General features: G+C 39.8%; 1 protein-coding gene across 2 annotated transcripts in view; it reads left to right on the plus strand.

The window, feature by feature from the left end:
• Positions 1-685: 685 nt before the first annotated feature.
• The window catches only part of plcb1l (phospholipase C beta 1-like), a 147,284-nt gene continuing 130,011 nt past the window's right edge, over positions 686-17,958 (plus strand). For both annotated transcript variants that reach the window (XR_014771911.1, XM_084737231.1), the window contains exons 1-2: positions 686-1,031; positions 7,786-7,863. Coding sequence is in view for 1 of the 2 variants with exons in the window: in XM_084737231.1 (XP_084593357.1) it covers positions 933-1,031; positions 7,786-7,863 (177 nt within the window). In the remaining variant the exon portion in view is untranslated. The remainder of the gene's footprint in view (positions 1,032-7,785; positions 7,864-17,958) is intronic.

Raw genomic sequence — 17,958 nt, forward strand, 5'->3', positions numbered from 1 at the left:
CCAAGTCAGTAACTCAGAGTAACTTGAAATAGTAGCTGTAATACAATTACTATTTTGGAATCTCATAAACTCTCACTGCAGGAAAAAAGTAATAAAATTACAGCAATACAGCAAAAACTACAGCAATATATACAGCTGTCCCTCTTCACCACTAAATGTGAAAGGTGAGTGACAAAGGACCCAGTGGCTCATCTCTCATTATGATCCAAAATTACCTGTGGAGATATAAGTTAATATGTTGTTTCAGTAGGCCCTTCTGTCGTACAGTGCATATCACAATTTACATGTGAGGGACAGCATATTGATTTTTCAGCAACAGCACCCAGATAAAAATTTCTTTTGTTCACCTCCCAAGGAAAATATAGACTACCTTGCAGTCTTACAGAACGCTTAAATAATAACTTCCTAAACCAGCAATAACGGAACATCACTGTTGCATGCACCTGTTCTGACTATATCATCACTCGAAGTTTTTCCCACCCTCATTACAACCGTATTGCCTCGTACGCACGGCGGCGCCAGATCACTTCAAGCATCGATCCTGTCCCTGCATTGACTTGTACAATTTGAAACCAGAGTGCAACTCGTTCAACCCCCCCCCCCCCCTCCTTCTTTCTCTCTCCCTTTCTCTCTCCTCGTCTTCGCTTTAGCTGCATGTCTCTCAGTCAGTCAGTCAGTCAGTTAGTGGCCCCGGTCCGCTGCGCCTGCGTCCGCCTCCACAGCTCTCCAAAAGCCGAGACGCGCCACCGACCGCCGCCGCCGCCGTCAATGCGGGCATGACATACTGGCAGCAGCAGTAGTGGGCTTCCGACAGCCTGCTTTCCTGCTTTTAAGCAGATTACAAAAGGAGACGAGGGGAAAGAAGAGTAGAAGAGAGAAGTGAAGTGACTCATTTTTAGCCCTGCCGTGCGTCGAGAAGAGTAGATGAGTCAATGGCAGGGGCACAGCCTGGAGTTCATGCGCTGCAGCTCAAGCCAGTGTCCGTTCCTGAGAGCCTCAGAAAGGGCAACAAATTTATGAAATGGGATGATGTAAGTAATGTCGATAGAGACCGGCACTGAATCTTTTCTGTTTTTCCCTGGCGGATGATTTCTGCCGCTTTGTTTGCATGCAAGTACCACCAGGATGTATTACACAATCTATAGGCTACTCGTGCAACAGTCGCCAATAGATTTAATTGTCAGTCTGCACTGACTGCTTTTGGCTCGCTGCTGGATGGTATAAAGAAACGCAGCGCTTGTCTACTGACATGTGCTTTGTTTACATTTACCAATTTACAGTGTGTGTGTGTGTGTGTGTGTGTGTGTGTGGGTGGGTGCACGCCTGTTTGACAGTGCTTGTGTGTGAAAACGTGCTGTGCAGTGCTCATTAAATCAAGTTAAACATTTGAATTAAGCTCCCCCTCCTTCACTGGAAACGTTTTTTATCAATTAACTACAATTAATTAGTGTATTGTGGTTCAACACGCGGAAAGCAGTGTCACCACCAGGCAGGAGCAGGATAACGATTGTGCTTTTTTTGCTTACGTGTTGTCATCATTCTAGCAGTCTAGCCATAGTGAAATGACCTTGATTAAAATTGATTGTATGCTGCTGTTGAGTATGCAGTGAAAACATAACAGTAGTAGCCTTTGAACAGACAGCTGTGGTGCACTGCACCCTTCCCACACTACAAATCAACACATCCTTCTTATAATCCAGTGTAGAGAATGAAAATATAGCTGCTGCACTTCAAATTGAGTTTCATCTGAGTGCCTTATTGCACTCAATGGGTTGTTTTCATCTCCTATGCTGTCACCTTTCAGAATAGCTCTCTATATTCTGAAAGGGACTTTCTCTCATATTTGTTTTCACACCTTCCTGCAGTCCGTCTCATTTGAATAACTGCATGCATGCCTCTTTATTGTGTGAGCATTTGAATATGAGCGCAGTCATGATGATTATTTTTGTTCCGGGAAAATGACATGCTCTTTTCCCTCGCTGAAAATGTGGTCACTAGGAACTGCTGTCCACAGTGAATTAACTGTACACTTATTGTAGTATTGATATAAGTATAAGTATTGATAAAAGAAAACTCAAATCTCATTAAAGAACAAATTGTAGGTCAGTCAATCACGTAGATTAGCAGAGGCATTAAGGTGCTGGTTAGGGCTACAACTAATAATTATTTTCATTGTTAATTAATCAATTTATTTCATTATTTTCTTGATTTGTTGTTGGTCTTAGTTGGTCTATAAAAAGTCAGAAAATTGTGAAAAATGTCAATCACTGTTTCCCAAAACCCTAGATGATGTTCTCAAATGTCTTGTTTTGTCCACAACCTTAAGATACTCAGTTAACTGTCATAGAGGAGTAAAGAAAGTAGAAAATATTCACATTTAAGAAGCTGAAATTAAAGAAATTTTTCTTACTTTTTACTTCTTTACTTCTTTCTTTTTCCTTCTCAAACCGCTAAATCAACAGTAAAAAATAGTTGTCAGTGAACTGTGACAACTAAGTGATTGTACGATGAATCGTTGCAGCTCTAATTATTTTCATTATAGATTAATCTGGTGATTATTTTCACGATTCATTGATTAATCATTTAGTCTATAAAATTGTGAAAATGCTCATCACAGTTTCCCAGTTGGATATTGGCTTAGACAGCTTGTACAGTCTACTTACAGATAGGTGACACATTTTGAAACATGGAACTTTGTTGTGTTTTCCATCAATTTATCACCTGCCTTAAGAATGCTATCACGAAACATAGCCTAATCATGGTTGTTTATAGCATGAAAACATCTTATCTAATGTATTGAATAAGTGAAATTATCATTTTGAGTATATGCATCTAAATATGTAACTTACTACTGATATACTTACTACTGGAAAAGCTTGAAAATGCACCTTGAAAATTCTTGGAAAGTGCTTGAATTTGACTTTGAAAAGGTGTAGGACTGAAACAATTAATCAATATCAAAATAGATGGCAACTGATTTTCAGTAACTGACTAATGGTTGCAGCTCTGATGTTGGTGCTAAACTGTGTTGTAATTCTAGTTTTATCTAAGTTACAATTTGAAATACAACTTAATGAGATCATTGTAACAAATACACTGAGAAATATTCATATTCATTGAGCTCAGGTGATTCAAGCACAGATGGCATGAGTGGATGAGTGTTAGAGGAGTGTGAATGTGGTCAGTGCAGATGGCACGGAGAAAATTACGCATGCTTGAAAACCTACCCCTCTGTCAATCATCAATCTTCTGCTTAAATAAGAAACCTTGAGCATTTCCTTAACTAGTAATTACTACTGAGCGCTCACCCCTTAAGCTCTCTGGTTGGTTGACATGTTGTGAGAGCGATTGTGTGAGGTGTGTGCATCTGTTTCCCCTAACAGTGGTGTTTGTGTACTGTTAGTTTATACATGTGGGCCTATCTCCAGAACCAAATGCCCACCAGGCCTTTCCTGTGAAAACATACACCCTCGATTACAGACGTACAGACAGATACTTTCTCTGTTTCATTTCCCATGCACTCCTTCCTTCCTCTTTCCTCTCTGTATCATTCATGGAAAGAATCACAGAGGAATACAGAGGCAGACTGAGAGAGGGAAAAAAAAAGCTATAATAAATTGCCAGGGAAAAAGGATTGAATTAAATCATTTTCCTTCTTATCATGGCTTTGGATGTTGGCTCCACTCTCAAAAAGAAATGGTACAAGCAATTCCACTTTGAATGTATATGAGCAGCAGAAGTTTTTTTTTTTTTTGTTTCAGCGAAAATTACAGATTTTGTCTCACTGCTGAACGTTCAGTGGAGACAAAAAAAAGTGTAAGGTTTTGTTTACTGTGTAAGGATGGCATATGAACAACAGCCATGAGGTTTCAGACTGTCTGAAGCGGTGCAGAGAAGCACTGCAGTCTTCAGTGTTTGGTTGTTGACTGTTGAAGAAGGATATAAAAGCAATCTGGAAATGTCTCACAATTTTTGTGAAATCTTTGAAAGTCCTAGACCTCCCACACACGTACACACTTAACATTTTTGTTGCTGCCACTTGTAGACAACTTGCTGCTGCAGTGGCCCATGAAATGCCTTGTTGTGGTATAAAACATTGCCTGGATTCTGTTATTATTTGTCAGTCAGTTCAAATGGCACATTCACCCCTGAGGGGTGTCATAATGCTGCTGTCTGATAATAGAGAGTGGGGGATAGGCAGGCATCCAAAGCCTCTAGGAAAGTGACCCTCCGTCTTGAAGATCGCTGACAGCAACTGGCAAGATATGAAATATGTGAAAGATGATGCTGGATCCTTGTAAACAGAGATTTTTAGAAGCTTATGTTTGTATCAGGCCCTTTTGGTCTGGTGTGTGTTGAATAGGATATTATCAGGCTCCACATGGGAGCCTAAAATCCCTTAAAAGTAGTAGAATATGTCATTAGCATACAGAACAGTATGCTGAGCTCAAATCTCCTCTCTAACACACCCCCTCAGGTGATGGCTCATGTTATAAAAAACTCTTCACTGCCTGCAAGGGATCGGTTCCCTCAGGGTATTTGTACTTCCACAAGTCGGTCATTAATCTCATCTTAATTCAGCAAAAAGCAGACCGCTGCTACCTAATGTCTTCCCATTAATGACAAACCCTCAAAATAGTCAAAAGACAATAAAAAGCACAAGCAGTGCCACTTGGGGGGTAGTAATCTCAGCCAGTCATTCTGAACTCTAATCCACAATGTTATGAGTACTTACGTTTTCTGTAAATGTGCAGACCCATGAGAGAATCTTTTCTAGGAGTCCATAATGGGTTAATGTGTTTGTAGTGGTGGCCATGGAGAGTCAGGACATTAAGAAAGACGCTGGTGAAAATGACTGCTCTCACATCATTAGGCAGATTCCCACTGCTCTCAAGCTATCTTCCTCCTTTGTCTCTCGACACCACACACAATCCATCAGTCACCATATCCAGAGTTCTTACTGGTGATAGAAATCCTTGAAAACACTTGAATTTTACTGCAATGTTTTCAAGGTTTGAAAAGTGCTGGGATTTTGGATGAAGTGCTTGAAACTGCTTGAAAATGTAATTGCATTACTTTCATAATAAATTGCTGTCTGACTGAACAGTACACCTTTTATGTAAAAAATGAAGTGAGCCTTTTGCCCTTTGTACAAAGTGTACAATGTCTCCACTCAAGCCTGGCTTGCAGCTCTGTGCACATGGCTACGCTAAAGCCTGTATGAAGCACCAAAACCAGGATGTTGGGTCTTCATCAGCAGTAACTTCACATGATATGACACAGCTAAAGACAAACATGAAACAGTAAAAAAAAAAAAAAAGCAGATTCCTGAAAACATGAACAGCAACGCAGAAGGAAACTGAACGTCAAACCTCTGAGATTCAGTTAGAAACTACAAAAATACAGAGAGCTGAACACACACTTTTAACTCTGCTCTCCTAGACGGACATGAGTTGAGTCTCAGCTTTCCAACTTCACAGCAGAAAAAAAACCTAGAGAGGTGAACTCGTCTACTGGCAATGGCAAAAGGGTCAAACACCTATTTTCAGTGGTTTTAGCCACACTTGAAAAAGTTTGAAAACGCCCCTTCAGCATGCTTGAAAAGTGCTTGAATTTGTCTTTGGAACAGGTGTAGGAAACCTTTGCCACTGAATCAATTCTTGACTCAGTTTATGTGCAATATACACAACATATGTAAAAAAAAATATTAATTCATCTCATTATCATATTTTTTTTAAAGTTTTCTTGGAGTAAATGATGCCTTTGTGGAGGATGGGAAAATTAATTAGCAAAAAACTGTATAAATTGGATTGAGGATTGTAACTCAGTGGAGAGATGAGAGATATGGTGCTGCAGTTGGTATGAGATGCTATATCTAAGAACTGTGAACATGAGGCTTTTATCCTGCCCTCAGGCTGTAAATACTGTGTGCGTGTGTGTGTGTGTGTGCTGCATGCGTTCAGTGGTATGAGCTGCGTCTTTTGTCATTCAATCAAGCCTGCAGGGATTGTGCAATCATGTGAACAGAACCAAAACGATTTCTCTTGAGTCTCTAATAGATTTCACGGGAATGGTGGGTTGCCATAGCAAACGTCACTATTGCAAATGCTTCTGATGCGACATCGAACGAGTTTGTCATTTACTTTCTCCTCTCTTCCCTTTTTTATTTTTCTCTTTCCCTGTCTGTCTGTATTTTTTCAATTTCTCCCTCAGTTCATAAAGGGGTGGATTTCAGTATTGGTCTGTAATGGTGCAGGTGGGCCAGGTTCCATGAATTCTGATTATCTTATTTAGACGGTATGAAATGATTACACTGTAAAAATAATCAATTTATTTTTTACCTCAAAAACATTAGTGACCTGGCTGCCTTAAAATGTTCAGTTCACTGAGTCTTGAAAAGATGAGTAATTTTGTAATGATTCAAGATAAATAAACTTTTCTAGGTAAGTACACCAATATTAATTCAGTTAATACGCTTAGGTCTGTAATATAATTACTGTAATTTATCATAAAATGACCATGATATGTCTTCAGAGATTAAGAAAACATGCTAAACTGAAATGCTAATTTCTCTGACAACAATGAAACAGCCACGGTGTCATCCTTTGAGATTTCTGTTCCATGCTGGAATTTTTAGTTTTCCCATTTCATGTGTATTAGAGTTCAAATAATGCAGAATGTTCCCCAAATAAGTAAGTGTATGTTTATGAGAAATAACTAATAATCTTTTAGAAGGAGTAGATATTTATAATGGTTAAATGGAGCAGTACGTTATGTATGAAACTAAATACATACACACAAAAAAAAGAATTTTTTGTTTGATTTGCTTGAATAAATAAAAGTTTTATATGTACATTATGTTGACAAGAAAAAGATGAGTGGATTCCACTAAATTCCTGTAAATTACTGCACTGATATTTGTCTGCAGCTCAGCACAGACCCGACCGCTGTCTACGAGCTCCCAGCTCAACCCTTTCATGATATCCTACACTGCGAGTCGCTCAGGGTCGCACCCAACTATGACAAGCGTGTAGCAGATGCAGACCATTAGCTCGGTCTCCCAATGCTGCGATAGGGACATCATTAGAAGCCTCATGAAGACACTTTGAAGATTTTCTTGCTCTGTGCAGCAAATGCGGTTTCCATCTCTCTGATCTCACAGCCATGGCTGATTGAGGAGGACAATATGCTACTGTTCGGCTGAACCACGGCCACTGTGGACACAAAGCAAAAGCTCTTTCTTTTTATAGAAACGTCCAATAATATCTGGCGTTGCCATGTATGCCTCAGGGTCAAACTATGTGAGTGCGTGTGTGTGTGTGTGTGTGTGAGGCTTGGAGCTGTCTGCATGTGGGAACTGTGGGAAAGCATTTTGCTGTTACAAGAGGGGGAAAATGGAAACATCAGCTGTGAAACAACCTGCAGTTCATGATTGCAATCGTCTCAAATACGCACACACTCAGACACACACACACCAGGCTGCTTGGTCATTTGTGGTGATGCCAGTTCATGGTGGAGGAAAGTACCCTAGAAGGAAAGGATTGTGTCCATGCTTACAACATAAACAGCACTTTTAATGTCAATTCGGATTCTGGTATGTATGATGTGGTATTACAAAGAATAGGCTTTGATCCTGAGAAATAAATTAATTGGTTTACCCAGAGCATACTCTATTGTACACATAAAACCATGCGCTTGTGTAAAAACACAGACTCAGACTGGGATACACAGACTAAGCAGACACACACATTGACTCCAGATGTCTTTTTCTTTGTTTCCCTGCAGGATTCTACCACTGTGACCCCGGTGACTCTAACAGTCGACCCTAAAGGTTACTTCTTGTATTGGACTGACCAGAACAAGGTGAGACACTGCACCCCAACTTGACTGTTTTGGGACTACGAAGCTTTGAAGCTTGCATTTGTGAAGCACACCTGAAACTCCTTTCACAGTCCTAACTTTGTAATTCTTTTGACACATTCAGATAGAGGGTGAAATTCAAACCCAGGAGCCAAAATTGAAAGATTATTTAGCACGTAAACCACATGGCAGTTTATGCTCCTTTAGGCCCAGATTGATTCAGAGTTATCACATAAACAATACTGCGTCTCAGCTTTCAAACATCAGATTAGCACAATAAGAGTTACACAGTATAGTCTTGCAAATCCAGATCTATCACGAAACCACAGTATTTCTTTAATCCTGTCTCAAATAAACTGGGCAGCACTAAGCCCAGGATGTGGCAAAGGTGCCCAGGCTACATTGTGACAAAAGGGGAACTTGTTTTGGTGGAAAATTTCTAAATCAGGATGCAAGCCCTGGCAGTAAAATGGCAAAATTCCAGCAAAAGACAAGGTTACAGCTGCTAACTTGTTTACATTTGTATTTTAAGCAACCAGGTGCTAACTTGCCATTTTCAGCGTGTACGTTGCTGGAACAGAGGTCGTTGTTGTCTCCCGTAGCAATGAGGACTTTCAAAATGCAGACAGTGGATATAGCATATGTTACCTGAAGCAGGCGCCCAGTGGCAGGCTTATACTCACAGTCCGCATCCAATGAGTCAGACTAGCTTGCATATATCTGATTGGGCAACTCAGTGCTGTTTTCCCTGCGTATTAATCCCAGAGCCCTCTGTGCTGGGACCCCCTCATGTGCCAATGCAATACTGTCATTGAAATGGATGAGGAACCTTGTGTTTTTCAGCAGTGCTGTTGTTGGTCTGGATTCTCTTAGTGAGTAGGAAAGGAAGTAGAAAGTAAAGGTAGAAATTTAAGTATAAGGAGCTTTGATGTCCATCAACTTGTTCAAACCCAGATGACTGGCAAGGGGAAAATGCCAAAGCAGCAAAGTACTGTTCTGTGTTTTTGTTGTTGTCTGTAGTGGAAGTGAAAACTGCTTTTCTGTCTCATTTTGTTTTGGCATGAATCTGAACAGCAGGAGATGTGGAATCAACTGTGTGCGCATCTGCAGGCACAATTGGAAAAATTAGAATAGGCCCTTATGTTTACAAACTTTCTACATTATAATTGTGGCTCACAATGTGGGCCAGCTGTTCGAGAATTGATTTCAATAAAATTTGAATTGTGTCACAATGAAATGGTACAGAGCTTGGGGCTTGAATAGCTGATATATTACCAGAGCAAAGGTATCATTTGTCCACACATTTCACAGATGCTTGCTTGAAGCTATGTAACTTTATCACGTACAACTGTCATTGCATGATCCAGTCCTTATTACCATGGTAACGCCATTAGAATTCTGCAGTGGCCATGTTAGATGTTCCAGTTGTAAAAATTATCACAGTACACCTAGGATAATTGAAGAAGGATGAGAGGCTCTCTGGGAAGTTTGAACATGCCTGAATTGAACAAAGAGACCAAACAGGATTAAAACCACAATTATATTTGGCATTTTACAACATTGTGATGCTTTACAGGCTACTTTGAAGATTACCTTGTGTAATTTTTTGCTATTTCATATGTGCATTTATTCTCAGTGACAATGCACATTGACCAACGTCACTGTGCCAGTGGTGGCCAAAAGGCAAATTTTTAGTTACTGTCCCTTGGCTTGATGCTAAACTGGCCGTTGAAAGAGCAAATAAAACACACAACATATAGGGTTAGGACAGGAGAAGGCAAAACATGAACCACTGAGCTGGATAAAAACCTCAAAGAAATAAGGCAGCATCATGCAAAGCACATGCAACAAGCAGACAACCAGCACTTAAGCAGTTTAAACATGACAACATAGAATAACATTTCAGAAGCAAGCCAAGCAAACAGGAGCAGGTAGGACAAGCAGTGACGAGGAAAGCTGGCAGAGCTGGTGTGTTGTTTTAGCCAAGTTTTAAGGTTATGTACAAAGAAACAATGAGAGTAGAGGCATCGTATATTTAATAGAAGGATGCTCCAAAACTGTGAAGCTCTTACTGAAAAAGCTCCCTGACCTAAGGATGTTTTCTGCCTTGGGACAATTATGTCTCTTCTTACTCTAGATCTAGTTAATCTATACCCAGCATCTTTCAAAAGATGAATGTGGTAAATGGAGGATGTGCTGATCCATTGAAAATTCTGAATATTAAACAAGCGTGAAATTGCCAGCAAAGGGGACCATATCAAGGAAGTATGTTACAGTGATGGTAGATTTTAGGTATATTATCCAGGATCCCGAGAACTTCTTTATGCACAGATGGTTCAGGTTTTCACATTGTATCAATATTAAAAGACCAAGTTATTATACAGTTTGTTATATGTAATAAAATGATAGCAGGGAAATATATCTGGGCAGCTTCAGGTGAGGTTATTCTCAATGTGTTTGAGTTGAACATATTTCAAGTTTTAGGGTACGAGTGGCTTCAAATTAGCTTGTTTAGTTGTCATTTGTGGGTGTGTACTTTATGGACACTGACCCGTCTTTCATTCAGAATCTCAGTAGCACACAGCCAGGGTCTGACTTAAGTCAGTAGAAGAGCAGTGCTGTAAAAGAGACAGAAATCTGAACTGTGCACCTGCAGTGCTTAACTTGACACCTGTGAGAATAATCCATAGTCCATTGTGTTGTTTTTTTGTTCTCCTCTGCAGTTATGGCAAAGACTTTCATAATAACCAGGAACAAGGTTGTGAAATATAAGATACTTGATGCTATCAGGCTCACTAACCTTGTCAAGCATGTGACTTCCTCTCAGCTTAACCTTGACTGTGTACATAATTTGCAGAGGCAGTTCCAGTTTGATTAAGCTGTTGTTTGCTCATTTTTTTTGTGCTCACAGCTCCAGTAGAAGCCTGCCCATCCACCGGGTCTATTCTTTAAAATCCAATCCGACTCCAAACAGCTCGGCGGGCGTAATGTGCCCCTGTTCTATTTGTGTGTATAACTGTATCAGCAAAGGCAGTCAGAGGTAGACTAATTAATAGCTACCATTGATTTTATGTTTGCCTAGATGAGGGTATTTCACTGCAACCATACCAGAGCACAGACAGGAGTGCTGACCGAGACGTTACCTCTGTACACACACCACGAAACACAAACATGCACAAACACACAGCATTTATGAGTGTGCCACTACTCCTGTTTGGTAACAGAGAAATGATCCTATAATGTTGGCAACCTGCTGTAAATTAATGCACTGTATGTGGAAAACATGTCTTCAGGGCATTTATACAGTTCTACAAAAAATCAATGAGGAAAGGAAAGAAAGAGAGACAGACAGACAGAGGACCACTCATAATTTTTGTCTGGCTTGCGTGTGTGGAAAGGTGTGTGTCTGTGGTCAGCGATAACAAGCACTGAGTGTGATTCTCCACTAAGAGAACTGAGAGAGGCTCTTTGCCATCAATTTGTCATTATTTCCTGTCTTTGTCATAAGGTGAGGATTTTGAATGATGAGGCTTTTGTGTGTGTGTGTGTGTGTGTGTGTTTACGTGTGTGGATGTCTGCTCTGTCTCTCAGCATCGAGAGCTGTCCTGCCGCACACATAATAACTCAAATTGATACCAAGCACAGCCCAGACAAAACTCTATTAGGGCATAAAGAAAGGCACCCGCTGTATTCCTCAGCACCACTGTCAACACAAACCTGTGTTTGTATGTGTTTATAAAGATGTCTCGTCTCATTTTTTCGCTCATTCATGATGGTATTGCACATCTGTTCACCAGACCAATTTAAACAAGCTACGATGCTGTGTCCAGTTGTTATGTGTGTGTTTGTTAGAGACTCAGCCTGATGGCCCGCAGAGTAAAAGCATTCCTCAGATTCTTCAGAAGCACAGCAGAACTGTACTGAGTGTGCCTACTGCGCTCACTTCCAAACACGCATTGTCACTGATGGATACACTTCTTACTAGTTGACGTATTTTCAGGATTACTGTATTACCATGGTCCTTGAGCAAGTTTGACACCACAGATGACTTAATTATTTTTTTTTAAGGAAAAATGTTTTATTAAATATTTTGTAAAAATTGCTTATTGACTGATGCAGTGTAGAACCCTGTTTTAGGGCTGTTAATTAGGGCTGATGTGAAGGCTTTGAAGCTTCTGGGCTTCTACTGTTGCCATGGTAATCAACATCAAAATCAGTATTTGAGTGTTTTGAATACTTTTTGGGAGCTGTTTGATGAGAGGATTGAGACAGTGAGTCAGCTGCGCCGAAAAGAAGAAAAAGACTGACAAAGAGCAAGAAATTGATCTCCCTATGGGATTTAATTAGTCTCAAAACCTCTGTACATAAAAAGCTCGAGCTTGACCCTCCATATGTGCCATGGCTGATGTCTTCCCTCCTGTCCTTGCCTCTCACTGGACTCATAATTACAATAATAGCAAAGTATTTAAGTAAATACATTTGAGGAAAGCTTCAAATTTTTACTGAAGCCTTGAAGCCCCAAAAATGGTAGCAGTGGGTGTCAGTGGTGTGGACTCAAGTCACATTACTTGAACTTGAGTCAGACTCGAGTTATGAGTCTGATTGCTTGTGTTTACAAAAATCAAAAAGGACTGGCAACTCAGCCTTGATTTTAACACCAATAACTTGAGACTTTGCAATGTTACATACAAGCAAATCGGCTCAACTCAGGGAAAGGTGTCTCTTCTCCTGGGTCCATATCTTGAGATCAGCCCACTTCACCTGAGCTGGAATATGGAAATGGAGTGTAACAAGTTGACAGTTCAGTCTGTTAACAGGCAAGGTGTCTTTGGCAGTGTACATTAATAGACAGATAAAAGATGATACCATCACATTCAAATACAGGGAGTGACTCTGCTGTGGTCAGTGGCAACATTCAAAACATTCAGCTTAAAAAGCACAGAGGAACTGTCAACTATGTTTAAATTTTGAGGCTAAAAAGAAAGTTGAGGCTATTAGGGTTCTATGTCCAGCATATACCCAACATTTACCTAAGAACTTGGTTGATATGCATGGAATGGAAATGCATAAAAAACAAAATGAAATCAATGAAACCTTGGCGTGGTGAATACAACCGATTCTTTCCATCATAGCTTTGGTAGCCTAAATCTTATCTTTTAGTATTCAACAACAATCAGCAATGTCTAATGTTATCTTTTTGTCACACTGACTGTATTGTCTTTCACATGACAGCTGCCCAAAAGCGAAACCGACCATATCTCGCCAGAGTGATCGTTTTAACCCAAATCATGGATTTTCCCAAACCCTATCCAAGTGTGTCTTGTCCCTGAACCTAAGCAGATTGTAATCGCAGCATTGTCACATTATAAAACATAATTAGTTTGTGCACAAACAACATGTACAAAAAAGTTTCACAGATCAAGAGTTTCCATCTAGACATGACTGGGTCAATGTCCTGTCATGGTTGGATGGCCAACAGTAAAATTAGCTTCATGTACGTCCATAATGATTTCTTTAGAATTCAGAAGCAAACTTTAGGACTGGGACTTCACTTGAGAAGTACTTGAGACTTACTTGCGACTTACAAAGCAGTGACTTTGTATCCAGTGTGTTGGCGTGTGTGACTGAGACAGCGAGGGAGGAATGCTGATAGAAGAACATTATTGTTAATCCCGAGGTTTTGCTTTTCCGACTAGTCATGAGTTACTCTGTCAGAGTGTGATCCAGCAGTGGATTTCAGCCATGCTTTAAGGTCAGACAGGGAAAGTTTAGTTTTGACAGCAGCAAAAACTCCATGTCAAATTTGTTTAGGTGTGATGTTCTTTTCTTTCTGGCTAGCCTTTTAGTCGATGACTCAAGTCTCAAGGATTCCTCTGGTTTCATCTTGATGCCTTTGTTGTAGTCACAGTAAGTCGTGCTGACAATAGAGCCTCTGCTTCGAAAACATAGAATTCTACAGAGACTTGTCAAAACTCTAATAAAATACTTTTTATTAATTCTTGATTGAGTCTATCAGGGTAATCGAGGTGACGTAATGATGGCAGCAGTTCGTGAAATGAGTTAAGATATCCTGGATCCAGAGATAAGATTAATTTGATTTTTTTCTGTCCCTCCCTTCTCTAATGGATGCTTGCCAAAACAGGAGTATGAACAATACTGCTCCTGTTGAAGATAGTTAATATGGCCGCATAGAGTTGAAAGGTATTACGCAATCTGTCTTCTTTTTTTCTCTGTGAATAGAAACAGGTGCAAACTGTGGATTCTACTGTGATGTGAGTTCTGTCTTCATTTCTTCACGCTGCTGTTTTTTTAAACAGGGCACTGCAATGTAAACTCCTGCAGTCATAACTCTCCTATGTTTGTATGTGTTTGGTTCAGAGTCCATTTGGACGGCTTTTTATGTTTCTGAGCGCTCTCTCCTTCACCTTGAGAGACCTGTTGTTGTGAATACACACACATACACACACACAATGTACAAAAACATTTTCATAGACGAAAAAAAAAAAAATCTGACAACAACAACAAGGGTGATGATGGCACTGAAGGTCATGAGGCCTTTGATAATGACGATGGTGACCATGGCAACATCAGTAACAAAAACACCAGTAGTAAAACAGAACACAATGTAAATGGATGCCACGCAGTGACCTTATGTCAACATATTCCCATCCTACATTGGAAATACATTATCAGCAGGGTTATAATGTTGACAGAAGTCACTACATCTTCTGGTATCAATGTGAATCAGCAAAAGTTATTTACATGTTTCCCCTATCTATTGAATAACAACTCTCTTAGAGTTTAGAAAGTGTACAGAAGAGCTGTCCCGTACGAGGAAAAGTACACTACACTCAAGAATGGGGAACATACAGTGAATATACTTATAGCTTCCTTGTTCAGAGTTTTGAAAAAAATCCACTCTCATTTGCATCCATGTCAGATTGATAGAGCTTCTATTTTGAGAGTGCTTGTTTGGCTTGTACTCACAAGGAATTTGCTTAGAAATGAGGAAGAAATAGCCTAAATACAAAAAATTAGGATAGTAAGGAAAGCTTAAACCTGGTATTTCTGCACAGTTGCAGATAAAGGTGGGGCTACGCTAATATTATTAGTATTATAGTATTTGTAGAAGTAGATTCCAAGAGTTGATGTGGAGGAGTACGACTTGAGTGATCCAGTAATAACTCCAATAACTCCAGAGCATTTATGGAAAAGGTGAGACTTAATAATTTCCAAAATTCATAACTTGTTTTATTTGACCAAATATTATGTTTCAATCTATATATGTTAGTGTTTAGCCTGTATTAACTGAATTCAGTTCTATTAAATTTAATTTGTGCCTTGCCTAGAGCTGAGTATTGTTCTGAATTTTTCAATACCAGTCCCAATACCATGCCAGTTCCTGAGCAATACTTTTTCCTAGGCCGGTTTTGTAAAATCCACTTCAAGAATGAAGGTAACATTACACATTACGCTACAGTTACTCACTTTATAGGAGGAAGCTGTTGAAAGGCTTGGAGAACTTACTCTACTCTTAGTAGTTTACTCAACCTGGATAACTGGACTAAAATGAGGAAACTGATGGAATATCTGTACAATATTAAACTATATTAACTATATACAAATATGAATAACTGTCAAAAGGAACATTAAGAAGAAGATGAATCACTTTATTCAAATTAAAGTTTAAAGCTTCGTTTGAAAACCTCAAAGGAAGCTTTGACACAATCCATTATTGTATTATTAGGACATTAGTCACCATTTCCACCCCAAAATGGTAGACTGCTTTTCATATACCACTTGCAGCGCCATGGTAACCAGGGATCAGCCTGAGATATTTAGACCCAGCTCATTTGACCACATTTACATACAGTACATGTTGGCAATATGTCATGCTTGAAGTCACAAACTAGAGTGCATCAACACACCTAACTCAGTGCACATGTATACCAACACACATGTAGATGCAGACACACGCACAGCAACATTCCTGTGAAGTCCAACCAGGAACAGGTGCTTCTTTAGTAGGTTAAAAATAATTTTTACTCCTGTTGGTTGAGCTTGTTTCAATGGGAGGAGCTATTCAACACTGAGAGGTGGACTGACTCAGTCAAATTAACAGCCTTTTGGTTTAGTTGCCATGGTTGCCATGCGACAGCACACACCTTGGAAATGTCACATTCTCCTTCAGCCCCCGCTCATTTTCTGGAGAATGTTGCCGCTTTGAAACTGATATCATTGTTTCCGTGTGTGTGCGCTGGTGTGCACATTTGTGTGTGTTCTCCTGAGCAGGTTGTGGTTATAACAAAAGGTTAAACGCTTTCTCTCAGGAGATTTATGTTCCAGCAGCGTGCCAGTTTCAGGACATTCACTGGACAAGCACTCAGCATATGGCTCTGAATGATGTTCAGAGGTGAAAGACAGTTCACCCCGGGCCAAAACCACACTCACGCAGTTGGCAGCTAGCGTGTGTGGGACATTTCTGAATGAGTCTCGAATTGACCTAATCCAGAGCATGAGTAAGGCTGTTTTGTGTTCATGTTAAATCCTAATGCACACTTGATGCGCAAACACAAACACACACCCTCTTCTCTCTGCTCTGTTATAGCGAAGTTCACACATCTGTTTCCCCCAACGCAGCAATTTTCTGTGATTACCGAGGCTGCCGCTCCTCCACCTCCGTCAGCGCTATATGGTGGTGAGAGACAAGGCATAAATCTGCAGCCAATCTACTGAAAGTGAATTGTGACCTCTGCCAAGTTATAGCCTGGCACACAGAGGCCCTATTTCATCTGTACCAGCAGCAAGAGACACAGAGACAGACAGAAAAACAGAGAGAGATGATGAACAAAAAGATGATGAAGAAAATTACTTATGTCGTGTGCCCTTTGTAAGCTGTGGTATTGTAACAGTTCATTTACATAATGAGTCACTTTCATGCCATATTAGCATTTTGGTGACATAATTTAGGCTGACGTTTCATTTTGATTGGCTTTTAGGAGATTGGACCTTTGCTGATGCAAAATTGCCATTCCATTGTTGAAAACAGTCAGCACTTTAGCTCTTCAACCGCACATATGCAATTAGTGATTAGTGATTTTTTATTTTTTTATTAGATAAGTGACAATGTACATTAATCAACATGAAATGAATGTGGATACACCTGAGATAGCTAAAGGTTAATTTTCATCAGCAGTCCCTTTGCCAGGTGTGGTTAGGCACCCTAGAATAATAGAACTAATACAATATATACAACGGTTACAATAGTTTAAGACTGTACAAAACAGTTATACAAAAACATATGCAAAACAGTTACACTTCATGAGAGTTTGAGACATACTCTGTTGTGGTAAAAAGCAACAAAACAGCTGAACAACACAAGCAAATCCAGTAGCAGATGATACACTTATGGTGTGTGTGCATCATTGTTGACATTGTTTGTTCTCAATAAGCCATTTCTCACAGTTAGACCTAAATGAATGATATGATGAGGACTCTAATTGATTGTAGCACTGAGTTCCATTGATGTGATGCACTGAAGGAACAGACAGCCTGGCTAAATGCAGTGCAATGACATTATTACAGTGGATGCTACTCATGTTTCATCCTGTTCATTCATTTTTTGCTGCTCATCTTTCATGCATATAGCTGAGCCCTTCAGCTGCTTTCATCATTATACCTTTACAATTTTTGAATATCAATTAAACATGTCTACAGTATTAAGCCGTGATTTAGCTGCTGTCCAGTGGGACCCCTTTGTCAAATATGCTAATAATGACAGCTGACACACAGAGGTAGAAAATGGCAGCACATTATTCCATCTGTGAAAATCTTGTTCCGTATAATGAGTTTGATCTTGGGTCAATAGGAAAATGATCAGTCTGCTGCTATTTTTCTCTTTTAGTAGAAACACAATTTTAAAGCTGCAACTAACAACTGGTTTGGTCAAGATGTTTACTGTAGTCTCATAAACTGGCAAAAGCTTGTTGCATTTTGACTTGACAGATCTGACTTTCCAGCTGTGGGCTTGCAGCCAAATGAAAGACTGACTTCAGGTCACAAAGTGAGTTTGAAGACCCGTGTTGAGCTCTCGGTCAA

Source organism: Lutjanus erythropterus, chromosome 15 (assembly GCF_056507025.1).
Source record: "Lutjanus erythropterus isolate fLutEry1 chromosome 15, fLutEry1.hap2, whole genome shotgun sequence".
Lineage (NCBI taxonomy): Eukaryota > Metazoa > Chordata > Actinopteri > Lutjaniformes > Lutjanidae > Lutjanus > Lutjanus erythropterus.